The following is a 27,847-nucleotide window of genomic DNA, read 5'->3' as shown; positions in this document are numbered from 1 at the left end:
GAAATTCTGATTGTTTACATGATAATGGCCTTCAGGCAATATACAGTCATTCCTGTATGCAAAACCAGTGAAAGTTGTCATTTAGTCTTTTGACAAAATAATCTGAACTGTGATTGATCTAAAGGAAATCTTAGATGCAGTTGTTGAATTATTGGAAGATTTTTGAGTTCTGGTGATTGCATAATCCAAGTTAATGTTCTGCATGCAACTTAATATCATATTAACCAATCAAGGTGTTCACTTTAAACTTCTCAAGTGTATTCAAAGTTATGAATTGTAGGTCACTGACCATTATCCATACTCTATGATTTTGACATAATATGATAATGATAATTTATCTTTGTGAACTATCTATCTAGGTGTTTGTTTTAAATTCGAGCATTGAGTAGTCAAATGTGATGTCTGACAGTGACTGGTTCATATATAAAACACTAAACAAGTACAGTTATATTGATAACATATGTCATGTGCTGCACTAACGATCTTTGAGATATCTGTCCCAATGGCAATAAGGCTTGGGACAATGCCATGCCAGTATTGTAAACCAAATTCACAATCAGCTAGTTATTGTTAGCATCCAGATATTGAAATCAGTGAAGTTAAAAATTAAAGAAACCAATATCAGGACAGGGCAAGGCTATTAGACAATGCTTGCAGGATAAAGATAGTTAATGATCTTGGTATTAAAAAAGAAACATTTTTACTTGCTATCATGTTAAAGTAGTCATAATGCCGTTGACTAATTTCAGTTTTCAGTCTAGAAATCGTTCAAATCTTGGAAGTTATGATCAGTGTGAAGTATACAAGACACAAAAAGGCCATGCTAAAGGTGACAGATTTGATTCGTTTCCAGCTTCACAGGATATGTTTGCAGAAACAGGTTAGACCAGAAATCAGTCTCAGTTTTGTACATGCTTTTGTTATGAAATTTTTGTAATATTGATACATTGAAGGAAATTATTTTTTTATAGAGATTTTATAACATTAACTAACTGATAATGCGAGCAAGTTTTCTTGTCATGCTTGCTAAGTAGTGAATAGATTTGATTTTGTATACATTTCTTGTTGTTGTCCCCGGTCAAAATAGGAAATTTATAAGTATATGACATGTTAAACTTGTATTCTAAAAAATGGATTTTGTCAAGTGGATTGGCCTGAAAGTTGAAAGTTTATTGAAAATTAAAGCAAAACATTCTTTATAATTTTAATTTAGTGTAACATACTAAATAGTGAATGAGGATTATTTTCTGCGTTGAAAACAGATTTTACTGTCAACTGCATTCCATAGTTGAACACAAGTCTTTCATGTTTATTACATTTGTGGTTTTATTTTATTTAGCTGAGCAGGACAGTCCATCTACGCCTTCAGAACACTTGGGCAGTCTTCAGTTCTCTCAGAAACCCATGTTGGTACCTGAAACTGTTGAAGAAACTTTGTAAGTAAATTCTTTAGTTATGAAATGTTGTACATCAGTGTAAAACAATATTAAAAAATATATTGATTCATCTTTTGAATGGAACTGTAAAAATTTGTTCATCGGATACGATTGTGCTAAGATGGAAACTAAGCAGACATTTTTTTTAATAAAAATTTACAAATAAATGAAATAACTTTTAGAGCAGTTTGGCAAACACCAAAATGGTTTATGAGCTTCATTCCATCCATTATCTAAGTTAAAGAAAGAGAAAGAAACCACATAAACAGTCGATCAGTGGTAAATTCCATATAGAATTCAAATAAAAAGTCCATAAACTGAAAATGTTTGAAAATCTAAACATATCAACAATCCAGGACAAATTTTGGTTACTGGCTAAAGTTGTTATTTTAACTTCAGATCACATGCACCACACTGTTGTGTGTGGAATATCGTTGAGGGACTTTGGTTTATTTCATGTTAGGAAACTATCAAGGGAATACTGGAAGCTCTACTTGGCTGCCCTCACATGTTTGAAATCATGTATGAAGCCCTTGTTTGGACATTTCTACCAATAAAGCTGGGGCCACTATATGACCTTTAACAGTGAAACCCCAAAACAAAAAAATTTAAATTAGTTAAAAGGGATTTTATGAAAAAATCAAGTTTTTCTTTTATTCCCTAAAACAAATTTTGGGGGTATATATGGGATCACTTGTCTTTCCCAGCCCAAGTCTCCCCGGTTTTTGGTTCCCCTTTTCATTTTTTTTCGGGTTTAAAAAAACTAAAGTTTGGAATCCCTTATTGAAATTTCATCTTTGTATATAAATCCTTTTTGGGGAAAACCCCGGTTTTTGGTATTTTTTTTTGGCCCCCCAGGGGTCAAGGTCACTTTTCCCTAAAAATAAAAAAAGTCTTATGTTTTTATTTAGTAAAATTTTCATTTCAATCTTTAAATGTTTTGCTAAAATTTGGGGTTAGAAAAAGGGGGTTGCTCCCAAACCACTCTAAGATGTTTTAATTGTTTAAAACCCGTTTTAGATGAATTAAATTTTTACCATTTTGTTAACTTTTTCATGTTTGCAGAAACGAGATTCCTCCATCCCCAGGTGTGTATGGTTCCACTCCTATCATAATACCAAATTCACCTACACAAGAAACTGGGAATCAGAGCTTTCTCCTGGAAACAGGGGACCAAGATAAGGAGGAAGCTGGGAGCCAACATAAGGAAAGTTCAGATGAAGGGAACCAGACTGTTTTTGATATAAATGCTGCAGAAACCTTGGCAAGTCAACCTCAGGTAAGTACATTATAATAATGAGTACAAGGAAGGTCAAGAAAATGGAAAGGGGGGGGGGGGGGGAAATGTCCCAGCTTTCCTGTGTCTGGAAGTATCAAACAATATTGTAACAAACAAGCCTCTATGTAAAATATCTACCAAATATGGTTCAAAACATGGTCATTTCTAATAATAAGGATTATAATTTTGCAAAGTGCTTTTCAAATTGTAGGAAAAGGTATTTTCATTGAAAATCTTTAACTAGATTTTTTTTTTTCCAATTTTTAATTAATAAAAAAAAATATACATGTTATACAGAATTTCTGTAAAAAGAGACATGGCTTTTGAAAATAATAAATGAATATATACGAGGGGTGTCCCAGAATTACGTGGACTTTTGCTATAACTTTTTTATTTTTTAATACATTTTTTAGCAAATTTGTACACAATACCTTTAACATATCCTTAATGAATATGTCCATTATTTTTAAATTTCTAACATTGCTTATCTATATTTTACGTCGCTATAGTAACGCAGTATGCGCAGGGCGGGGCAGTCCAATATTTTGTATTAATAAGTTGGTTTTACTTTCGTATATCTTGCGTATTTATACGTAAAAAATGGCGCGACGTCGTAAGCATATGCAGTGACGTCATATGAACGTTCGTTTGAAATTTTGACGTCATAGCTGTTTCCGTTATTGTTTACCAGCGGACAACTGACAACCGTTGCTCTTGGATATTTAACAAAAAATGACGTCCACGGATTACGCGAAACATCGGACTATCATCAAGTTTTGTGTTAATCTTGGGAAGACACCAACACAGACGCAGGAAATGTTGGAGACTACAAAAGTGAGACCCCTGTTTGTCGATCACTCGTTTTCAAGTGGCATAAGCGCTTTCGAGACGGCCGAGAGGACATTGAAGACGACAAGGGTCGTGGGAGAAAGTCAACGTTGACTGCGACGTCAATTAAGGAAGTTAAGGACGTCATAGATCGGGACAGGCGTTACACCAAGGTCAATGCTGAGTACTATTCAAGGGTAAGCAAAAATTTTGTGTTTAAAAAAATGATTTTTAAAAATTAAGCTAATCACAATTTATTATTTTAAACGCAATTTATCCGCTTCAGCTTTTAAGAAAGTGAACTCAAACTGCTATAGTAAGCAGTGCGCATGATAGGTTATTTCCCTTGTTAACGCACATTGTCTTTGCGTACAAAATAAACTCCACAATAATAATAATAATAATAAAAATAAGAATAATAATAATATTAATTATATTAATAATAATAAAAATAATAATGATAAATAATAATAATAATAATAATACCGCGTCAGCATTATCACCGTCGTCTTTAACACTATTATCGTAACAAAAGTTAATAATATGCTTTATTATTATTATACAGGGCGGTGTACGACCAGTAGATATATCGACACCATAGGTGTATTGAGTTAGGCGGCGACTATGTTGAGAAAAACTGACACACGTTTATTAACAACTAGCGACGCCACCGGAATGACGTTGTAACGTCTGAATGGACTGCCCCGCACCCGCTACCCCTTGTCTCATTACCCTGCTCACAGACACTGATCCAGTTGCCGGACAACTTTGAATTTTTTTGTAGTTATGCAATAAAGTTGCGTTTTGTTCATGTTAATTTTGTTTGTTTTTATTTTCAGTAGTTTTTGAGTTACAACAAAAGTCCACGTAATTCTGGGACACCCCTCGTATTTTGTGTATGTTTCATTTGGTTTATTACAGGTTGACAGTTTTCTTGAAGCAGCAAAGGAAAGTAGCCAGAAAGAATATCAAAGTTCACAGGTAATGATACATATTTCCAGCGCAAGACTGATTAAAGTTTTGTAAAACTAATGTGTCATACAAGGACCATACAAAAATAAATCTGTAGTGCTTGGATGTCAGGTTTCTGTAATTTAGGCAATATTGTTAATGGAGGTTTAGAAGCATTCAGTAAACAATGTTAACATATATGTTACCTAGTAGTGAACACGTACTTGAGTTACTAGAAGTACAACCTTTAATAACTGCATATGGAAATCTATTCTTAGGCTATATGATCTAGATCATGTTTTGTTTGTTTTTGAGCGGCATGAATTAAATTTGATTTAAGAGTATTAAAGAGTCATGTTTATTTATTTTTAACTGAAAGAGCACTACATGCATAACCATGACATTCTTTTGAAGGATTTGGGTGTATGTTTCATTATGGATTAAAGTTTACATGCCATAACTGATTTGGGTGAACATGTCATTACAGTTGGGTGTACTTCTCATAATGGATTTTTGTGTACATGTATATTTCAGGGTAAAGTTAAAAGTTTAGAGGAGGATGAAAGACAAAAAGATAATTTGTCATCAGAATCTGTTCAGATAAATTTCTCCCAAGGCACACTAAACGTGCCAGACAAGGTAATGTCATTGTAAGATGTATGAAATAATGTGTCTTCTATTACACAAATTGTACTTTAGATTTTCTTAGTTAAGATTCTAAACCTTTTCTTATTAAAATATAGGTAATGTTGTTGTTTTTTCCACAAATTTTATTTAGAATGTCATTGAAAGGAATGGTAGGCAGTTTTACATCTGTGTTCTTCATCAACATTAAATGGTTTATGTATTTTAAATAGAAGATTTTTGGTTATCAACAGATAGTTATTTTATTAAAGTGTTCTATATTTCAGGGAAGCAGTAGAAAAGTTCTCAGGGTGCGATCAGTCCAGCAAGAAAGAGGGGGTTTACGTCCACTTATCTCCTCCCAGAAGTTACAAGCTCCGGAGAATTCTAACAGTGAACGAGAAGTCATTATTATACCCAGTGGGTCTGCTTCTATAAATTCACAGAAAGAAGGTCTGTTTGTGTATTGATATAAATTTAGTCTAAAATGTAATAAAAAATATTTAAAAGGAGCCTTACTAATAATGATTGTCTAAACACTGCTACCTTCCATTCAGCAAGATGTTATATTTTAATTCATTTGATGAGTCTTAAATGTACCCTTCCTTAACTATGAAGATCTATGACTTTCTAATTAAAAATGATATATCCTATACATGGATGCCTTTAAGAATGTAAAGTCAGTAGGTGATGTCATTTTAAAATATGGCAAGTTATTTGTGGCTTTATAATATTTTGTAATAAAAAGATTTTATATCTGTCACTTGTCCTAGGGATGTTAATAAGTTCACCACTGTCTAAGTTTCCTAGGTTTGTATGATATAGGTCTCAATAAATAACAACTGAAAGAAAAACCTATCTGTTTCTAGAATTTTGTTGTACATCAGTGATCAGTATTCATAGAGACTTTTTGTCAAAATGTTTTTCAGTTGAAGGGTCTGATAATTTGATGTTACGTCTGACACAATCAGAATGTACAATGGAAAACAGTCAGTCCCAGAAAAATAAGGTATCTGGATCAAGGTCACAAATGGTAGAACACAAGAAACAGGGATCACAGGAATCCAGATCACAAGACAAAGGTCAAAGAGAAGGGTCACAGAGTTCAAGGTCTCGTCATCAAAGTTCAGGAAGTGGGTCAGGGTCACAAAAGAAGAAGAAATCCGCAAGAGATAAACATATTGAACATCTAAATGATAATCCATTGATAGAGTGGAAGAATGAAAGTGATACAGGTAAAAAATACTGTATTATATATCGACTGTTTTAATTAGAAGATAATCATCTGAAACTTCACACATCTATCTGGGATCATAATTAAGGATTACAGTTGAACACAAATAACTAGCATGGTTTTGGACTTAGTTATAGACCTTTGTAAGCTTAGAAAATTATTACTTTGTATGGATTTTAAATATAATCTTCTCTTTTGAGGATTCCTACATCATCCAGGCCCGTGAACTAAGTTAAAACTGAGACTAGATGAGTTTGTTCTCCTACTGACACCTCTTGTTGAGTTTAGCAAGCAATCCATTCTCTTCAAACATAATAGCTATAAACAGTAACATGCGTATTGAATGGCATTACTTTACATGGTTCTGGTGTGACTAAAATACTGATGAATTTGTTTAAATGCTAGGAAGAATTGTCCAAAGAAGAAAAAACCCTCAAAATTTGATTGAAGTATTAGCTGTATGTAATTAAGTGAATGTTTAAGATGTTTATATTTCAGAAAGGAAACAAGAAATGAGTGTGAAGTCAAGCAACAGATTTTCAGGTCTGCTTCTATATTTTGAAACAAAATTTCATATTTATACATTGTATATGTCATTTTTCACTTCATTTGTAACAGAAAGGAATAAATTTGGGTTATACTCTATATGCTCCTCAAAAGGAAACATTAAGTCGCTAGTCCAAGCAAATTTTTCTGCAACCACTGATGGGAACTCATGAGAACTTAAAAATATAAAAGATTTTATATCATTGCCGTTATATGTTTTGATGAAAAATGATGCTGTTTTTACTACAGTAATTGCTTTAGTCTTAACATATGTGATGTTTATTCAGTATATTTAACAGCTGATTCTAGACATGATCGGGGATATTAAACTTGATGTTTTTCACTTTAATTTCTAACAGATGAGTTTCACCTTGATGTACCTGTTGTGATGTCATCTAAAGAACCAGAGGTTGCCATGGTTACAGATAAACCTTCTCTTGCCATAGAAACAGAGAAACCAGTGTCACAAGTCATAGCTTCAAATACTCAACCACAAGCAGCACAGAAAACGTACATATACTTTATTATGCTCAATCATGAATGTTAAATTAATCAGAATAATTTTGTTGCTCCTTTACTTTAATACTAGTATTATACTTTGTACTATCTTTATACATAAACATTTAGAAGCTTCAAATACATGTATGTGTTTTCTTCATGGATACTTTGTGAATTATCTCTTGATTCAAGAAAAGTAAATAATTGTATATACATGTAAATATGTATGTGTGTTTTGAAAAGATTTTGAAGTACATTGTTTAAAGTAAAGGTAAACTTTTTTGCAGGGAAAAACTTGTAAACAGTGAAGACTTGGTAGCTATGTCAACTGGAGAACCAGACAAACTGTCTATTGGTATGATACAGTCACAGTCTGAGCAAACGGAACCTGTCTTCAAATTACAAAGTAAGTTACCTTACATAAGTTTGTTGTACGTTTGTTCTAAACTAACTGTATAGCTTAATTTCATCATGATTATTTCAGGTGAGCTATGAAAGCTTACAACTTATTTTCACCACTTCAGGATCTGTTATCTTTGTGCCAACTAGTTTTGTGTCATATGAGGAAAGATGCTTGTGACCCATGCAGAGCTCAAACCTACAATCCCTGGGTTGAGAGACAGCCACCATGCCATCTTTTACTCATTAAGACTGCTTCTTTACATATGAAATTTGTTATCTAGTTTAGAATCTGAAACCACAGTCATAAGGGCAAATAGTTAACTGTTCCGCTATTGATAGATATGAGGCTCTTGTTAGAGAAGGTTTTGTGAGAAAATATCATCATTGTTGACTAAAACCTAAATTTATTTTTCATAATCACACACTTTATATTGAAATAGTCTGCACAAGTTGAACAGTTTTGAAAGCAGATATGTACAATTAAACATATTCAGGCGCTCTCATTAATTAAATATTTGCTATCAAATTTGAAATTGTTTAGTCATAATGATGTTTCAATACGAGTTGTAGCTGGCATTTTCAACCAGAGCTTGCCTACTGTTTTCTGGTTGTTTGGTTATTATGTTAAGCTGGTAACCATTTCAATGGAATGACTTAGGAATTTATTTTAGGAAATAGATACAAAGTTTGGATGTGTTGTTGTAGAATAATACAGAGGTTGAGTTCAAATATTAAACAGAAATAAAATCATGAGTGCTGGTAGACTTGAGCGATCAATTACAATTGTATTTGAACCTACATATACTACAACACATGGAAAGTTAATATCTTTTCATGTTAAGTTGTTAACATACTTAAAACAAAGAGACTTGATAAAAATATGTTTAAATACATTGAGAGGAGAAGTGATTTTCCTGATATCAGCTAGTTCATTGACATCAAATCTGACATCATGGATGTGTAAGCATTTCTTATTTAGGCTGTACATGTATCATGTAATAATGAACTTGGCTGCCCTGTCTGTTAAATAGGGGAATAATGTGAAGTATGTTAAAATATAACAATAAAACATTTAAAGTCATCATATAATTTTTGAAAACAAAAAAATACTAACATTAAGAAATAATTAATGACAAAAATTTTATAAACATAATATATAAAAATGTGATATACATGTATACTAAAGAATTTGTTTTGTTTTAGAGCCCCAGATAGAGGAGTTAAATATACTTGATGAAAGTGAAGATGTGTTTCCCAGGAGGACTGGTAAACCAAAAGGCCATTCAAGATATATCCTTGAAGATAGGTAAGTTTTATGAAATCTTTTACTTGTGTTTACCTGAAATTAGTCGGTTTAATCTGTCTTGGATTTATGTACACAGCTTGTTATGTTCTTCACCATTTTGGTTGAAGAAACTACATGTCCTATCTTATGCTGTTCATTCTAAACTACTGATTCAAGTGAAACAGTTGTTATTAGTCTGGGCAAAAGAGATAGCATTAGAGCAGAAGCTTAGCTCAAATAATTTTTCGTTTACTTTAATACTTATACATTCTTGTCCTTAATCATTTAAATAACCAATTAGGTTTTTGCAGCTCTTTTATTAAATCTCAAAGGGTAGTCTTTTGTGATTAAATTCTCTTTGCACAGAAGGGCCACCTTAGGTCTTCCTCCACCAGTAAAGCTTGAAAGTTGCCATATGACCTCTTCTGAGTTGGTTTGCGTTGCTGCGGTGTAAGACCTACAAAACAAAAATAAGTAAACTCTTCATGTTTTATCGTAATGTTTACAGTGACGAGGAGTTTTGTGACCATCCTACAACAGGAGATACAGTGAAGCTGACTAAAACAACTGATAGTTGTACAGGAATGGAAAAAGATGAACCTCTGGTGGCAACAAAACTTGACATGTATATGGTAATTTATTTTTTTGAGACATATATAGAAAGTGTAAGTTTCAATTCAGAATTTTTCTGAGATGCACATTTTTAGCTTCATTTATCATCAAAAAATATATATTCACTAAAGCAATACAAAACCACACCTTTTGTCAAAGTTTTTAGCTCGACTATACGAAGTATATGGAGAGCTGTCCTACTCGCCCCGGCGTCCGCGTCCAGATTTTAGATTAAAGTTTTGGTGCAGTAAAATATTTTTCACTATAACTTTGTCATTTCTTAAGGTATGTATCAACTTCAAACTTCAAATATATGTTCCTTATCATCAACCACATCTTATGTGACAAGGTTCATAACTCTAGCACCAATATTTTCAGATTTATCTCCCCTTTAACTTAGAATTTTCCTTAAAAAATACTATTTTTTACTGTTACTTCTTTATTTCTTAAGGGATCAACCTCATACTTCAAATATATGTACCTTATTATCATCCCCATCTTATGTGACAAGGTTCATAACTCTAGCACCAATATTTTTAGATTTATCTCCCTTTGAACTTGAAAAATATTTTTTTTACTGTTACTTATTTATTTCTAAAGGGATCAACTTCATACTTCAAATATATTTACGTTATCATCATCCACATCTTATGTGACAAGGTTCATAACTCTAGCACCAATATTGCAAGAATTATCTCCCCATAAACTTAGATTTTTTTACTAAAAAAATGTTATTTTTTTATTATAACTTTAATATTTTTAAAGGTATCTACCTCAAACTTCAAATACTTATTCCTAATCATCAAATACAGTTTATGTGACAATGTTCATAACTCTTGAAGCAATATTTACAGATTTATCTCTCTTTGAACTTAGGATTTTCTTTAAGAAATATAAAAACTTCTTTACTTTTTAATGTATCTACTCAAACTTCAAATATATATTTCTTATCATTACACAAATGTTGTGTGACAAGGTCCATAACTCTAGCATGACTATTTCTAGAATTATTCCCTTGATCTTGGAATTAATGTTAACAAATGTTATTTTTTTACTATAACTTAATACATAATTATACATAATTGATTTTTCTTTCATAGTTTTGTCCTCCTTACTGCGTCCAGTATTTTATTAGTCGAGCTTCGCTGTCTCCTGTGACAGCTCTTGTTTATTACTAAAATGTTTTGTATCAGTTTTGAATCTCGTGAAAATGACAATGGAATGCAGTTGCCTTGTTTAGAATTGAAACAGCCTATTCAAATTTTTATTGATTTTAATATAAAAATACAATAATTGAGCTAATGCAATATAGTGCCTAGTCAGACATAACAGATGTGCAGGCTAACCCAGATCTATACTTCTGGTGGCAAAGGGCAATCATTCTTGGTTTCCAGCAGGGTTATGGGTTAAGTAATCTGGTTATAGAATTCTTGTTACAACATACAGTTTTTGTTTTTTAGCTCAACTATTTTAAGAATAAAGAGAGCTATTGTACTCACACTTTGGTTAAGTTTTTGCGTGCAAGTTGGTATCTCCAAGACTACTGAATGGAATGGGTGTAAACTTCACATACTTGTTCTCTTTGATAATTTTACATGATGGGCACAGGTCCCATAACTCTTGTTAACTTACAGATCTATGTAAAGCAATGAGAATAGTCTAGGATGCTGTCTAATGGACAGCTCAGTGTTTACAGTTTTATGTTAATTGCCTAACTTGTTATTCAATCGCTACACTGAGATAATACATAGTCACTGGTTGACCTGGTTTGCACAAAAGAACACATAGTTATGTTTGTGATACTGTTTGTGAGCAGTTGACCTAGCAATGAATGGAAAAGGTGTGGCTAAATGTTCCGCTACAAAAAACTGGAAAGGTCCATTGTCTGCATTTATGTCTTTAGACTGTGATGGGCAATGTTTATTCATTTTAATGTTTAATTTTATCATTAGAACTTATCCAGTATATGATATTTCAGGGACATGATGATGGTAATGAAGATACCCAGTCTTATCAAGCAAATATTGACTTACAGACAGATGTGAATGGTAATAATGAACAAAAACAAAGTAAGACCCATGACACCGGTTCTGTAGTGTCTGGTAATAATCAAGGTTCATCTAGAATGAGGAGACTAACAGAAAGTTCTACACAGACTGCTGATAGCAAGGTGGAAACTTTTGAAAATGTGGATATAAATGTAGTACAAAAAGTTGCTGATTATTTACAATCAGGCCTTCACTCTAGAAGTAGGTCAAACAGCACGTGCACAGATCTCTCTGACTTTCATGGTGATGGGTCTGATAAAGGAGATAATGTGATGAAAACACCTCAACGGAAAGACAGGTTGGATAAGATAAAAACTCCAACTTCACTGTCCAGAAGAGAAAGTGCCGACCAAAGAAGTCCCAAAAGTCCATCTGAAATACAAACTATTATACGGACATATTCGGATATCCTGAAGAAACAAAAGCATAAGCCTAAGAAAGATGATAAACTGTTACCCAGCTCGCAGAAACCTAACCCTATAGCAAGTGAGGAAACTGGTAAAGTCAGTCTGGTTCCCAGGAGACTAAGCTCACAATCTTTACCTGAGGACTTAATTAGAGGTAAACAAGGGAGCAGGACACCAAATAGTAGTGCCTTTGATCCCTGGATGACTGCAAGAAAACCCCAGTCTCAATTAACAGTTGAGAGTGATACAAAGTCAGATAAAATTAGTGACATGAATAGCCAGAGAGATAATTCAAACCACAGTGAAACAGGTGTCACACAAGACTTAAGTAAATCATTTAAGCCACATAAAGAAGTAGATAATGTCTCATATCATAGTGAACCTATTGTGATATCACAAGATAGTGATGTAATATTGGAGACTGAATTAGCTTTAGCAAAGTCAGAAAAGAGAAATAATAGATCAGACCTCACAAAAAAAAGTTCTTTAAAACTGAATTTGAATAAAGAAGAAAAAAAATCAGATGAACAGTGTAGTGATATAAGGGAAAAATCTGCTTCAGAGATGTTACATCTAACTCCAGACACGCGTAAGAATGGTAGTACTAAAAATTCTCCGCCTTTCCTTACATTAGAAAGGGTGGATTCACCAAAAAAGATCTCTGAAAAATCCAATTTACTGTGCATCGATATTCCTGTGGGAACTGAAAATAAAGATTTTATGCACAATGAAGATAACGATATGTCGAAACTAGGTAATCAAAATGTGCTTAGTTTAAAACCAAAAGATACCCTGATTATCAAAGGTGCTGTAAATGAACAAAGTGATTCACATGAGACTTCTGAAACAAGAAAAAATACAAGAAAGATTGATCAAAACCCTTCTACTAGTGTTGCTACCCTTCAAAGAGATGATACACAAGTATTGAGAGAAACCAGGCAGTCTAAAAAACCATATTATGCAAGATCTTTGAGAAACAAGAGAAAAGTGAAAAGACGATTATCTGCCGAGAAACGGAATATCTCACGACGTAGGACCTCCAGTCTCAGTCCGACCTTATTGTCAGGTAGTAGCCCTCCACTTGTGTCTTCCAGGGTCAGTCAACAGACTATATCTGACACATTTGTGGCATCAACACAGAAATTCTCACCTAGTAATAATAATAAAGATGATATTTATGGATTTCATGGTACCGAGTCACAGCCATCTCCAGAAAAAGTAGGTCATGATTTTTAAGATTTTATTATTTAACATTTAATGTTTACAGAAATAATTTAATATTACGTTTCCTTCTTCAAACACAGGGAAATTTGAATTTTGTCAAAAATAATGTTTCAGAGGTAAGTTTTAATTAAATATGAAAACACACACAAAAATTCACATGTGTGTAAAATGTTTGGCAAAGAAAGTCATACTTAGTTATGTAACTTCTAAAATGGAAGACAGTTTTTCGACTTTAAACACAATTAAAGGGCCAAAAACATTAAATTTTTAAAATTCTTTTTAACTTATCTCTTGCAATTTTCTTACAGGAGGCTGACTGAAGCAAAATTGAATTTAATTGTAACATACTAGAGAAAAGTTAGTGATATATTTTTGAAGTGATAATTTATTTAAGGTTATTATACAGGCAACTACTCCAGGGAAAACGCCTCTGTCAACCAGGAAAAGAACTAGAACTCAACATAAAAAGTCTGGCTTAAAGAAACAACGCCATGAAATAGGTAAGCTCATGAATGTTACATCATTGTAAATATACGATGAGAAATTAAAAAAAAATCATTATCTGTGGTACGGTAATGTAAAAAGTTTTAGTTCAGCAATCAACCTTGGTCAGGAAATCTACTGTTACAGAGTGACAACATTTTTTATGCCTGAAATGTCTCTAAACTTTTAAACAGCAGGTTGCTGAACCCTCTTGATGGTTTACGTTCTACCTTTTCTATTGTATATTAAACTTGGTAAGAATTCCATATCATCTAATTTTAGACTTGTTCAATACATATACCTTCATATTTCAGACTGGTTTGTTATATTTTATCTCTTTCTTTTATCAGATGATACTGAGACCAGCTCAGAGAACAAACATCATGTAACATTTGAAACCAGTCATAGAATATCCAGCCAAGGCAGTGATACAACAGTGACTACGATTGGTTCATTACAATCAATTCCATCCTCCATTAGCCAATCAAGTCCAAAGAGAGATACAATAGTATCACCAAGTAGTAGTAGCTCTAGTAGACAGAGTGTTTCTGAGGGAACCACTACTAGAATGTCAGGGAAACGAATGTCAATAGATCAGGTAATATTGAAAAACGTTTTAGAAAATTGCACCATTTGTACAAACAGCCTTATGTAGATGTTCAACCAAAAATCTAATATTGTAACTATATTAGATAAGTCTGATAAAGAATTTAAACATTTATTTGAATTTCAGTGATTGACTATGAGTTATTAATAATGAAACTTTTATAAACTTTATTTTTTATACTTGGGTGTAAGCATGCACTTTAAGCTGATAGATAAACTAATATCCTGTTTCAAGTGAAATGCCAAAGTAACCTAATCATGTATACTTTATTTTTGACAAATAAAATCTCAGTTTTATAACATATTTTGCTGTACATGTAACTGTTTTTTTAGTATTCTTATCAAGCTCATATGTGATATATTTTTTCTTGTCTCCAATAATGTTAATTGTGTATGTCAGTACATTGCTGAATTAATTAAACTATTAAACTGTAATATATTTTCCATCCTGTGTGCTGAAATATAAACATTTGTGATAATGAGACACATGAATTTCAGGCATTACCAGATACATTACCTCTAACACATAGTGAGGAGGATAATTATCAGAAAGTCACTGTAGTGATAGAGAAAGTGGAACGTGTTTACAGGGAGATAACTACAACTAGGAAAGTTATAGGTGCACAGGGGCAAGTTCTAGAAAATACACAAGATGTGGTTAGTATGTTTTTATACCATCATTAGAAAGAAGATTTCATGTAAGAAAATTCTCTTTTATCCTATGACATAGCTTGTTTTCAATGTGATATTATCATGAAATAAATATATTTTTCAAGAGCAATTCAAGTTTATTTCATACAAACTTGTCACAGGTTCATTTTATTCTGTTCCTCCAGACTTGTTTGAAATAAATTTTTGACTATGAGAATATATATATAACACTATCCCTAGATTATATCTCTAGTGTATATTTTATACATCACTGGAATGTATCAGTTCAAAACTTAGAAAAGCTGTTTAGATATAAAAATTGTGTGCATCATATGGGGAAAATGGGAGTGTAAGAATTGACTACAGTGTTAATTAACAATGAATACAGTCAGCTATTGTTATCTCGACATCGTTTTTCTCGATATTTCATTATCTCGATAGATTTTTAAAAGTCCCCATTTTCTTCCTTTTTTATCTATATTGGAAATATTTGTTTATCTCGATATTTTTATTTCGATATTTTCAGTATCTCCATGTAAAATTTCTGCCCTAACAGTTATTTTCCTATTATTATCCTTTGTTTATCTCGACTAATAGTTTTATTTGTCTGTTCCCTTCAGACGTGTGAAAAATACAAACCAGACGACAATTGCTCAATAGCGCGTGTCATAATGATGATTATGTTTGTAACAAATTGAGCTGTTATTATAAAAATTAATCTAATTAGCGTGTTGATTGATTTATGTCCAAAATGAGTGAACTTTACGTTCTTTATAAATATTCGAACACTGTATTAATTATTATGACCTTAAATGTAAATGAAATAATAAAAGTATAGAAACGCTATTGTTGCAATATTGTTTCACAACACCACCAAATCAATCAGCGGTTGAACAATCTCGAGAAAGACCCGATAACTAACCCGGGAGAATATCCGGATCAACCACCCTGAAAACAATGTTTTCACTATATTGGTGTATTACTGAGTAAACCTCACTATGTGTTTTTATCACAGAAACCCGTATTTTGCTGGTAAACATCCGCTAATGTTAATTTGTTAAATATTGAATAGGCTTATGAAAACAAGACATGGGGATATCATAGTATATTTGACATAAGGTATGGATATGTCTTTTGTAAAAAACAGTTTCAGCCTTATTCAAACCCTAATATGTTTATCTCGACATTTCGTTATCTCGATATTTTAAGGACGGTCCCGATGACTTTGAGATAACGAGAGACGACTGTATTCAGTCTTTCACTCTTATATGATTTAGTAATGATAATATTACTGTTTGATTTCATAAAACCAAAATTACATTGTTTGGGATGAAACTAGACTTTATGAATAAGCTAAAAATTTCATCTAAAAATGGTATCAAATTTTTCTTATGTAGTATTTAATCTTTACAGAAACGTCTTGATCCTGTCATTGTTGAAGAGAACACTCACAAAAAAATTCAGTATGTATATATACCGTCACCTTCAAGAAGTGTGACCTCAATGACCTCTGGTGACCTTGCTGATGTCAGCTCCTCTCTCTCAAGGTCAAGTGTATCTAGCGGTAGTTTGGGGTCAAAGGTTGGATCATTGTCCTCCAGTCTTGAGAATAGACTTCCTGGTGTTGGCAAGCACCTAGAGACACAGACTAGTCTGGATCAATCACATCCTGATCATATTCACCTGGAAGCTAAATCATCTGAGTCATTAGAAGCTGTTTCTGAAAAGTCTCACACTTCTGAAGTAATGGCAGGTAAGATAACTATAATGTTAGGAATGCTTATTACTATAATGTTTTAAATGATGGATAATTAATATTAATTGAGGAGCTATTTCATTCTTTACATAAAGTTATGCTCACAAATTTTATAAATTCTTCCTCATTGTAAAAAAACTCTAAATATGTAATGGCGCAAGAGAAATTTTAATTGACGCTAGGTATGTAAGGTCATTTTTCATGCAGTTCTAAATGTCACAATGTGAGAGGAATTTGCGGTCAAAGTTTGAAACATATTTGTATTAATGTTCTGATGTTCAACAATCTTGCCCGATGGTTGCCAAAATCCAAACATTTAGTGGGAATTTCTATTTCATGTTTTTAGCTCACCTGTCACAAAGTGACAGGATGAGCTTTTGTGATCGCTTTTAGTCCGGCCGTTGTCCGTCCGTCCGTCTGTCGTCCGTCCGTAAACTTTTACTTTAAATGACATCTCCTCATAAACCACTAAGCCATTTTCATCCAAACTTCACAGGAATGTTCCTTTGGTGGTCACCTTTAAAAATTGTTCAAAGAATTTAATTCCATGCAGAACTCTGGTTGCCATGGCAACCGAAAGAAAAAACTTTAAATATCTTCTTTTTAAAAACCCAAAGAGCTAGAGCTTAGATATTTGGCTTGAAACATCTTCTAGTGAGTGTCTACTAAGATTGTTCAAATAAAAGCCCTGGGGTCAAAATTGGCCCCGCCCCAGGGGGTCATTGATTTTCCCTATATGCATATACAGTAGAACTTCGGTAAGTCGAAGTTGAAGGGACTTGGGTAAAAACTTCGCATATCGGGACTTCGACTCATGAATCGCTCTCAATTCCATGACAAAATTTCGACCCGTGACTAGTGCTAATCATAAGATCTATAACGAAACCTTTTTCATGTTTTTCAATCATTAATCAGATATTTTACATTTAACTATGATAAATATAGCATGTTAGATAACGTTTTTCACGGCTTGTTATTTTGACTACCCGTTGACGTATACAATATAGTTACAAAAGGCGGAACAGTTAGAAAGGGCGATAACTAAACCGGCTTATAGTAAATATTTCGCGTGTTATTCTCACGCAACACCGAGTCATGGATATTTTCAAATGAAAGTAGTTCTTACTGTTTACTTTCAAATACCACTACGGCAATTAAAATAGTAACGATTAAAGCATTTTATCACACATTTTATCGCAAACAAAGGCTGTTTGAACACACGGATGTGTAGTTGACACCTGTCACACAAGTTGATTGGAAATCGTCTTCGCAGCCAGATAAGGTGTGAAAAATGTCTCGAGATCGAAGGTGTCAAAATAATCGAAAGACTTCGACTTATTTGTGGTAAATTGCACTAGATTTACTTTATACGGACCACGAAAAAACTTCGACACATCGAAAAATTCGACACATAAAATCTCGACTCATAAATAGGTTTTTATAAGGAATATATAGGGGAAAAAATCGGGACTTTCATTTTTCTTCGACACATCGAGAAAATCGACTAATCGAAGTTCGACTCATAGAAGTTCTACTGTAGTAAAAACTTAAAAAATCTTCTTTTAAAGAACCCAAAGAGCTAGAGCTAAGATATTTAGCATGAAACATCTTCTAATGAGTGTCTACCAAGTTTGTTCAAATAAAAGCCCTGGGGTCAAAATTGGCCCCGCCCCAGGGGGTCATTGATTTTCCCTATATGCATATAGTAAAAACTTAAAAAATCTTCTTTTAAAGAACTCAAAGAGCTAGAGCTTAGATATTTGGCATGAAACATCTTCTAGTGAGTGTCTACCAAGATTGTTCAAATAAAAGCCCTGGGGTCAAAATTGGCCCCGCCCCAGGGTGTCATTGATTTTCCCTATATGCATATAGTAAAAACTTAAAATATCTTCTTTTAAAGAACCCAAAGAGCTAGAGCTAAAAATATTTAGCATGAAACATCTTCTAATGAGTGTCTACCAAGTTTGTTCAAATAAAAGCCCTGGGGTCAAAATTTGCCCCGCCCCTGGGGTTCATTGATTTTCCCTATATGCATATAGTAAAAATTTAAAAAATCTTATTTTAAAGAACTCATGGAGCTAGAGCTAAGATATTTAGCATGAAACATGTTCTAATGGGTGTCTACCAAGTTTGTTCAAATAAAAGCCCTGGGGTCAAAATTGGCCTGCCCCAGGGGTTATTGATTTTCCTTATATGTGTATATCAAAAACTTAAAAAATCATTTGTGAAAAAACCCAAATAGCGAGGGTTTAGATAATAAGCATGAAACATCTTCTAGTGTGTGTCTACAAAGTTTGTTCAAATTAAAGCCCTGGGGTCAAAATTGGCCCCGCCCTGGGTGTCATTGATTTTCCTGATATGAGTATAGCAAAAACTTAAAATCTTCTTTGAAAAAACCCAAATAGCTAGAGTTTAGATATTAAGCTTGAAACATCTTCTAGTAAGTGTCTACAAATTTTGTTCAAATAAAAGCCCTGGGGTCAAAACTGGCCCCGCCCCAGGGGTGTCATTGTTTTTAACTATATGTGTATAGTAAAAACTTTAAAAAAAAAATTCTTTTAAAAAACCCAATGAGCTAGAGCTTAGATGTTTAGCATGAAACATCTTCTTATGGGTGTCTACCAAGTTTGTTCAAATAAAAGCCCTTGGGTTTAAACTGGCCTATATACAGGTGAGCGACCTCAGGGCCATCATGGCCCTCTTGTTTTATATTAATAAAATCTTAAATTGAAGTAGATCATGTGTTAATGATTACATGTCATTAGAATTTTATCATATTTTTTACAGCTCCATCATCTGTTCCTAGACCAAGGTATCCTAGATCTGTCTCAGCAGATAAAAGTTCCGACAAGCCAAGTTCTGCTGGTAAAATTAGACGACAGTACAGTCTTACCACGGAGAACCAGTCTAACCTGGCTGGTACCCAGCATCATACACCTGACATACAAAATACAAGACAACAAACATCGGGAACCAGTCATGAACCAGTGAACCAGCCTAAACCAGAAACACCTGTAGTTCATTCTGACCAGGAAGTTTCAGGTATAACTAGAAATTTGTTCATAGGACACTGATGTCCGTATATTCTACTGTTAGTCAGTCTACAGACAAACTGCAGCAAAATAAAGGGAAAATACAAATCCCCCTTAGTAGTGGGAGCATAAATGAGCTGTGTCACGACAAAACCAACATAGTGCGTTTGCGACCAGCATGGATCCAGACCAGCCTGTGCATCCGCGCAGTCTGATCAGGATCCATGCTGTTCGCTTACCAACTCTATTACAAGTAGAGAAACTGATAGCGAACAGCATGGATCCTGATAAGACTGCGCGGATGCGCAGGCTGGTCTGGATCCATGCTGGTCGCAAACCCACTATGTTGGTTTTGTCGTGACGCAGCTCAAATTAGTTTCATATGTACTTTTGTTTCCTTTTTAAGATTTTTATTTTAAATCATATTATAAGCAGTTTTAACAAAAAATGTAAAGAATAATTCTGATTTATACATTTTTTTCCAACCCACTTAACTCAATAGGGGAATGATTGGATTTGTAATCAAAGTTCTTTACAAATACCTGCTTTTATATGTCTGTGAAGAATATATGGTCCTGATTTCTATTGCTATAACAGATAGCAACAATTATTGGTGGCCTGTGGCTCTATGAAGTCAGGCCAATCTATACTTTCATGCTATGTGACCAGACGTTTGGCATTTAATCCTTTCCATGCTAAATTGTCTTAAATGGACTTGTCTCTCTTTCAGTCTGGACAAAATCATTTGTCATCTTTTGTGAAAATATTTATTGTCTGAATAGAGAACAGTGCAGGTTATGGTCAGACAGCACGGAAATGCCGGATGATCTTGGTCTGCTCAAGTAGATTCAATCGCTGCTAGCAAAATGAGGGTTAAATCCCTGAAATAAACAAATTCAAAACATGACATGTTCTTGCTAAAACATTGTATCTTCTTGCAGAAAAAAAATTGATTTTTAAACACAGACTTTGTTTTATTTTCAGATGTACAGACACCATTGGGTTCAACTATCAACAAGACAAGTAGTTATTTACACAGTAGAACTAGCAGTGTAGAAAGTCCTAAAGCTTCTGATTCCCTGTTCTCTACAAGTTCTGATGATAATAAGAAATCAACATCCAACCTCCGTATGTTATATATCTATCTGTTATGTTGGTGTTATTTATGCCCCCCACTACTTAAGGGGGGGGAAGGTGTGGGAGGGGGGTATAGCTTTGCCATTGTCTGTTGGACCTCCTGTCTAACTATCATGGGGTAGGGAGGTAATAGATTTGTAAAATGGGGGATAAGGGAGTGGGGGTGTGGGAGGGGATAGAGATTTGCCTTTGTCTATTGGTCTTCCTGTCTTACTGTCAGGCTATACATCTGTAAACTGTGGAATGTGGAAGGATCCCTTTCTTATGGATACATTCTAGTTTTCATATTTTGTTTTTAGTCTTTAAGGATTATTGATTTATGCACTTCATGAAATAAAGTCACTGTACTTCAAAATAGATTTACCATATTAATTCAGACAAGAAATAGCAAAAATAAATCACTATTTTATTGTTTGTTTACAGATAACATTAGATCACAAAAGAAAATAGACGAAGATTCTAGTACAGATAATTCTACCAAACAAAGTAACTCCAGTGATCATGTTAGGTAAGTACAATCAAGTCTTTTTAAATAAAATATTTTTGAATGATTTTTGGATAAATTTTCAGCCTGTGGCACTACATTTCTAATTATCCCAATTTTTCTTTTAAATTAGTATTTTAAAAGGTTTTGAGTACGTGATTGCTTGGAAAATACCAGACATCTGAATTAAAATATCATTAAGTTTTATTATAATTTACCGGTATATTTACAATTTTAGCTCAGAGATTCCAGATCAGGAACAACTTGTAAGTTCATCAAGTACACCTGAAGAATCAGTTGCTATAGTAACCAGTGATGGGAAAATTGGTAAATATATTTGTATATTTCTATGTACAGTAAAAACTGATTACAGTGACCTACGATGGGAGAAAAGAAAAAAGGTCATTATAGACAGGGAGTCACTGTGGACAGTCTCTACATAATTCGGATATATGAACATATCATACCAATATTTTGTTGAAAAGCAGGATAGTACCATACATAGGGTTTAATTATATTTTTTATTGATATTATACATACCAAATATCATTTATAAAAAACAGGACAGTATTAAAATTGCATGTATAATTGGTTAAGATTATAAACTACACCATTACATTAGTATTTAAAAGTTACAAATTGATTAAAAATGTAATTTATATTGATAAATCTGTTTGTAAAAAAAAGTTTAATTTCAATTTTACTAATGAGATGTTAGAGACATTTAATTTTGTTATGGTCGTTGTACGGACTAGACAGGGAGTCGCTACATACAGACCATTTATATAGTAAATACTGTTTGGCACACCTAACTATGGTCACTAAAGACAGAACATCGCTATATACAGGGGGTCACTAAGACAGTCTTTACTGTATTCTATACAAATTATATTTTCTTTTTTTCCTGATTTTTGCTCTGAAACGTCCAAGGTATTTCTGAAAATACACATTTTAACTCAAAAAATTTGTAGTGTAAGTTAGTGTAAAGGCAACTTTTTCAAAAATATGCAACAAACCTTATCATCATAAGATCAGGAGATGAGGTGTAAGAAATTTGCTTGCACACTTATTGCAAGTTGATACTACTCTTTATAAATATGATATAATGGATATAAGGACATCTTGACATGTTTTCTTTTCTCTAAAAAAAGCTTTTAAATTACTATAAACTACATGTATGACCTTGACAAGGTCTACAAATCTAACAATGTAAAATGTTTATAAATTTGGGAAAGATATAATTGGTGTTTTGTTTTTATCCAGGATCAAGAGTAATGGGCAAATGGAAAGATGGTTTCTTTTATCCAGGAACACTTAAGTCAACTGCTGATAGATATACCAAGTAAGACAAAACTTTTTACATTCATTTCACAAGATGTTAGTACTACTTTAGTCTTGTTACAGACCAACTATGACTTATTGCAGTGAAAATAAGTTACTTTGCCAAAAATGTGCATGTAAAAAAAATCATGCATGTTAATTAATCCTTTTGTTTCAATCATTTGTGAAGCAGGGATAGCAATATCAATTGTTCGTATTGCCCAGGTTGTCCCACAGCCTGTACGATAAAGTGGAAATTTTCAAAAATTTACTAAATAAATATCTTACTGACAAGGGAGGTAATGCTAGATAAAAAAAACGGACAAGAAAGTCAAAATCAGATTTTGCTAGCCTGTGAAAAACTCTCTTATTTGATTAAACATGACAATGCGGGAGTTCCTTGTTGTTGCAGTATTCTGCCATACATATTGTAGATATTCTGTACACTTTGATGATGGAAGTAAGCTGTCAGTGAAAGCAGCAGATATTCTACTGGTAGAGAGACTGCCACTAGGTCAGAGTGTGATGGTAGCTACAGATGATGGCGACTTTGTGAGTGGTCTTCTCACCAAAATAGAAGGTGATGTCTACATTGTAGAAACTGATGAGGGAACTTCGAGCAGGTACAAATGCCTTCCTTAATAGTTATATAATAAACTTACTTATACACATTTATGTATTTATATTTATATGTTATTTATTTGTAAAAATGATAAGAATTTAATTTTAAGTACAGTCAAACGTGTATTAAGCGACCGCGCAAGGGAAACACCCAAAACGGTCGCTTAATGAAACGGTCTCTTAAGACAGTCAGCATGATATAAAAGTCAAAATTTATAAATGACATCTTTCTTATGCGGTGGGAATGTTTTTCAACTTCATTTTTATATAAATGTTGAATAATTAGTACGCTCCGATAATCTAAATGGATGCAAATGTAAAAAATAACTTTCTGATATTTATTGACAAAACAGTTTTGATCCATTACGTACATGTTTGACATTTTTTCCAGAATTTTTTAACTTCTCCGTTGTTTTTCCTTGTCTCCAACACGAAAACCCTATTAGTGAAGATGTTTTCTGTTGTGCATTTTTCCATTTGAAATAAACAAACTACATCTAATTGTTACGATTAATTTAATTGCTGATCAAGTTCAAGGTCAATTCAATGCAGTCTAAATGTCAACAAGCGAAGCGTATACACCATCTCAGTAGGGGCGGAGCTTTGCATTGTTTATCCGATATTATTGGATAATACACGTCACGCGTATACTTAACTTCATTTGCATACGCTAAAACGGTTTGGGAAATAGAGTTTTTCACACGTTTATTTGTTGTGTTTTGATTGTTGACACTTGTGACATTACGAGGTGGCGTTCTCTAAAAACACAATTACTTGACAGGTAAAAGTGGTCGTTTAATGAAAAGATTGATCTCAATCAGGTGACTAATTAGCGGTCGCTGGTCGCGTTGAGCAAAAGTCGCTTAATACATTAAAGATATAGAGAGAAAATGATCGGGGGGAATTTGAAGTGGTTTTTTTTAAGACAAAAGTCGCTTAATACACGTGGTCGCATGGGCAAGTTAGACTGTATTGCCAAATGAATTTTATTCACAGAGCATTTAATATCTTTTCATTGTTGTAATTTTTCAAACAACTTCTTTCATTCCATTGATATTACATTATGTTTAGTTCTTTTCCATGTATATAAGCTTAATGTATAATGCATTTCGTATAGAAAAATATTTTAATGTTACAAAATTCAACATATTTAAGGTCAATGTTACCATTGTTCATTTTGTCAGCATTTCTTCAGATGAAAGTTTAATTAATACATTAGACTAGTAAAACTATGAGCATACATTATGATTTTGTAGGTATACATTAGGTGAGGTAATTCTGTCAGGTGATCAGGCAGCTTGTGTTATATCAGATCATGGTAACGATGTATTGTTACAACATCAACCAACAACTGGTCTACCAGCAAATGTCGGGGATGTTAGTCTAGGTAAACTCCCAGTTGTTTCTTGATATCTGTATTTCAGAATCTTTGCCTCCGTGGTCGAGGGGTTAGAGTCGATGACTTCTAATCCAATTACCTCTCTGGCGTGGGTTCGATCCCCGGGAGATGCTTTGGTAGTTTAGCACGGAGGAAGGTAGTCTAGTACTGGTGTAACTCTCCAGGAGCGATGGTTAGGAAACTACCCGCCTATATGACTGAAATACTGTTGGGAAAAGGCGTAAAATGAAACAAACAAACAAACAAACATTTCAGAATCTTCATTGTTCGATGAATTATGACAATATTGACTAGAGTCATATTCCATATGTGGCTGTATTCATTTCTAAAATGTTAAAGCCATCCATATTTAAATGATTTGAAGTAGAATATAAATTTAATAGTTAAAATAGTAAGTGCGCAAATAGTAGGATTTGTGCAATTTGGTTATATCTATCATAATCATTTCAAATTCAAACTTTCCCAGTGCATTTTTCGTCTGTTGAGCCTACTTAGTATGTCTTTTTCATAGATTTATGTCGTTATCTTACTGATAATTAATGTTAGATTGTTCAACCCATTCAAATAAAATTCAATATGTAAAAGAATAGGTTTTACAAATTATTATTTGGTGATATCTGAAAACTGTTATCTTTAGAAAACTTGCTAGATGCTCCAAGGAGATCTGCTAAGAAAGGTTCTGCCACAGAGGTAAAGATTGAAGAGGAAGGTCAAGGTCAAAGTGGCAGAGGTCGTAAAAGAAAACTTGACACCCTGCAACCCCAGGCAACAAGTACACCAACACCTAAAGGAAAGATGGAGAGTAAAATCTCCAAAAGAAGGAAATGTGAGGCTTTTATTTACCTATATATTCTATTTTAGATTTTCTTTTCACCTTGTCTTTCATTTCCATTGGTTAAAACCTTGGCATTTTCTAAGGAAGCAATCAAATTAGCCGAAAGAGTGGTCAGTGGTTCTAGTGTTTGAATTAATGTATGGGCTCTACTTTTAGGAAGGGGTGTGTGTGATAGAGTGGTTAAGGTCATTGACTTAACACCACTTGCCCCTCACTGCTTTCACTGCTTTTGGTTTGAATCCCAACAGGAACTTTTGATTCTATAATATGAGGAAGCTATTAAATTAGTTTTCAGAATGTGATGGTTCTACTCAGGGCTCCTTTTGTGCACAAAGGGGAACCCGAGATCTTTGTCGACCATTAAAGCTGGAAAGTTGCCATATGACCTATTCTGTGTTGGTGCAACCAAAAACACAACCCGAAAAGAAATCTAATTTTATGCTTTTTCCATGTTTATTTCATCAATGGTAAATCTCAACATAAAAGCACCTTTTATTTATTTATAAGTTATGGTTTACAATGTTACAGTGTTGTCAGACAGTCCAATATCTGGTATTCAATCATCTCCTGTCACTGTTGGAAAATCACTGAGGAAAACAAGAGTTGGTATGTAAAATTTCTTGTCTTTAAAGTTATCAAAGTTATTATGGTAATGACATACATGAACATTGTGAGCAACTTATCATTGACTGTTTCTTTACTTATTTGTACAGTTCTAAAATTGTTAAAACTCCAGATGAATTGCTTTAAAAAAAGCAGTTTGGAATATTATTCTTGAGAAGGGCAATGCCTATAGGGAAAAAAAACATTTTAGAGTATTATTAGTGACCAAATGTTACATATTGTAAGCTTTTACAATGTCAAACACAGGGCAACATAAAGTCTTAGTATTAGGATAGAACTGATTATTAAACCAATCAAGGGTAATATACAATGGCATGGTGAATTATTATAATAAAACACAATTGGCAAGTTTCAACATAATTCACATATCAAATGAGAATGTTAATATAAATAAACCTTAATTAGTATTGGTCAAAACACAAATAACAGGTCATAATAGAAAATCAAGAAAAAAAGACATTATAAGCAATTTACAACACGTCTTTGAAATCTCAAGGGTCTAAGAAAAAATATGTCATGAAGATGTTTGACAAAAGTGTATCATGATCATATACAATGTTATCATAACCTTCTATCTCTAGGTTTATTTGGACGAGATCTTGGACCAGTCCCTACTAAGAAGATCTTCAAAAATATGCATTTTCTACTGACAAATGTGGAAAAGACCAAAGAACAGAGTGAGCAGGAGAAGAAATTGATACAGAACACGTCTCTAGATACCTCAACTGATGAAAGTGCTGCTGAAGGTTGGTATATTACTGCTGATCTATGAAAATATAAAAGATATACACATTTTTCTACTCTATATTCTATAAAGGTACATACATTTATGTGATTAAGTGTAAAGATATTGTATTATTGAAACCACTTACAAGCATTGAAAACAAGAAAAAGAAATGGTAGTCTTTAATAGTGACAGACATCATTAATTAAACTATATCAGAAATATATTTTGTATAGGCATTATGTCTAAGTAATTTTGACAATTTTATTAATGTATTGTACTGTATGTTACTGTGAATGATGAGAAAATATTAGGATAACACTTAAAAAGAATGAAAATGATTTCCTAGATTTAACGATGATTGTATGTATTATAGAGGAGGCAAGTGTCCCGTTTGACAAGGAACATCTGAAGCAGCAGATAGAAGCTGGGGGTGGTACTGTTCTAGAAAGTCTCGATGAAAATCTCGTAATCTTTTTCTTTTACTTTATATCTGAATATTTTATATATATATGAACAGTTGCTGTAGCAAATCTAGAAACCTAGAAATGATAGCATTTGACAACAATATATCTGATGGTTATGCATAAAGTTACCAAATCAGGGTGATGTATTGCAGAAAAAAAGCGGTGTTATTATAAAACCTGCACTAACAGTGCGAGACTAACCTTAATACATTCATAAGAATTAAATTAGAAAAAAAATAGTGAAGAAAAAAAAACAGGTCACAAAAAATTGTTTCTCTATTCATAACACCAATCTTGTGGAATAAAAAAAATTAACATTTTCCAGCGAATCTTG

At 33.2% G+C, this 27,847-nt stretch overlaps 1 protein-coding gene across 1 annotated transcript in view; it reads left to right on the top strand.

Annotated features, from left to right (window-relative positions):
• LOC132754480 (TP53-binding protein 1-like) overlaps positions 1-27,847 on the top strand; it is a 33,556-nt gene that overhangs the window by 393 nt on the left and 5,316 nt on the right. Inside the window, exons 3-30 of the mRNA XM_060745119.1 lie at positions 750-880; positions 1,340-1,436; positions 2,502-2,715; positions 4,465-4,560; positions 5,029-5,133; positions 5,406-5,571; positions 6,048-6,353; positions 6,851-6,895; positions 7,258-7,408; positions 7,684-7,802; positions 9,002-9,104; positions 9,592-9,715; positions 11,674-13,368; positions 13,781-13,874; positions 14,208-14,455; positions 14,962-15,120; positions 16,528-16,867; positions 19,658-19,912; positions 20,887-21,030; positions 21,463-21,547; positions 21,762-21,850; positions 22,787-22,865; positions 23,278-23,466; positions 24,721-24,851; positions 25,501-25,689; positions 26,227-26,304; positions 26,904-27,068; positions 27,423-27,514. Of these exons, the coding sequence (XP_060601102.1) occupies positions 750-880; positions 1,340-1,436; positions 2,502-2,715; positions 4,465-4,560; positions 5,029-5,133; positions 5,406-5,571; positions 6,048-6,353; positions 6,851-6,895; positions 7,258-7,408; positions 7,684-7,802; positions 9,002-9,104; positions 9,592-9,715; positions 11,674-13,368; positions 13,781-13,874; positions 14,208-14,455; positions 14,962-15,120; positions 16,528-16,867; positions 19,658-19,912; positions 20,887-21,030; positions 21,463-21,547; positions 21,762-21,850; positions 22,787-22,865; positions 23,278-23,466; positions 24,721-24,851; positions 25,501-25,689; positions 26,227-26,304; positions 26,904-27,068; positions 27,423-27,514 (5,689 nt within the window). The remainder of the gene's footprint in view (positions 1-749; positions 881-1,339; positions 1,437-2,501; positions 2,716-4,464; positions 4,561-5,028; positions 5,134-5,405; positions 5,572-6,047; positions 6,354-6,850; positions 6,896-7,257; positions 7,409-7,683; positions 7,803-9,001; positions 9,105-9,591; positions 9,716-11,673; positions 13,369-13,780; positions 13,875-14,207; positions 14,456-14,961; positions 15,121-16,527; positions 16,868-19,657; positions 19,913-20,886; positions 21,031-21,462; positions 21,548-21,761; positions 21,851-22,786; positions 22,866-23,277; positions 23,467-24,720; positions 24,852-25,500; positions 25,690-26,226; positions 26,305-26,903; positions 27,069-27,422; positions 27,515-27,847) is intronic.

This window comes from Ruditapes philippinarum, unplaced genomic scaffold (assembly GCF_026571515.1).
Source record: "Ruditapes philippinarum isolate M1 unplaced genomic scaffold, ASM2657151v2 ctg134_1_1_1_1, whole genome shotgun sequence".
Classification (NCBI taxonomy): domain Eukaryota; kingdom Metazoa; phylum Mollusca; class Bivalvia; order Venerida; family Veneridae; genus Ruditapes; species Ruditapes philippinarum.
This window is presented reverse-complemented; position numbering and strand designations above follow the sequence as displayed.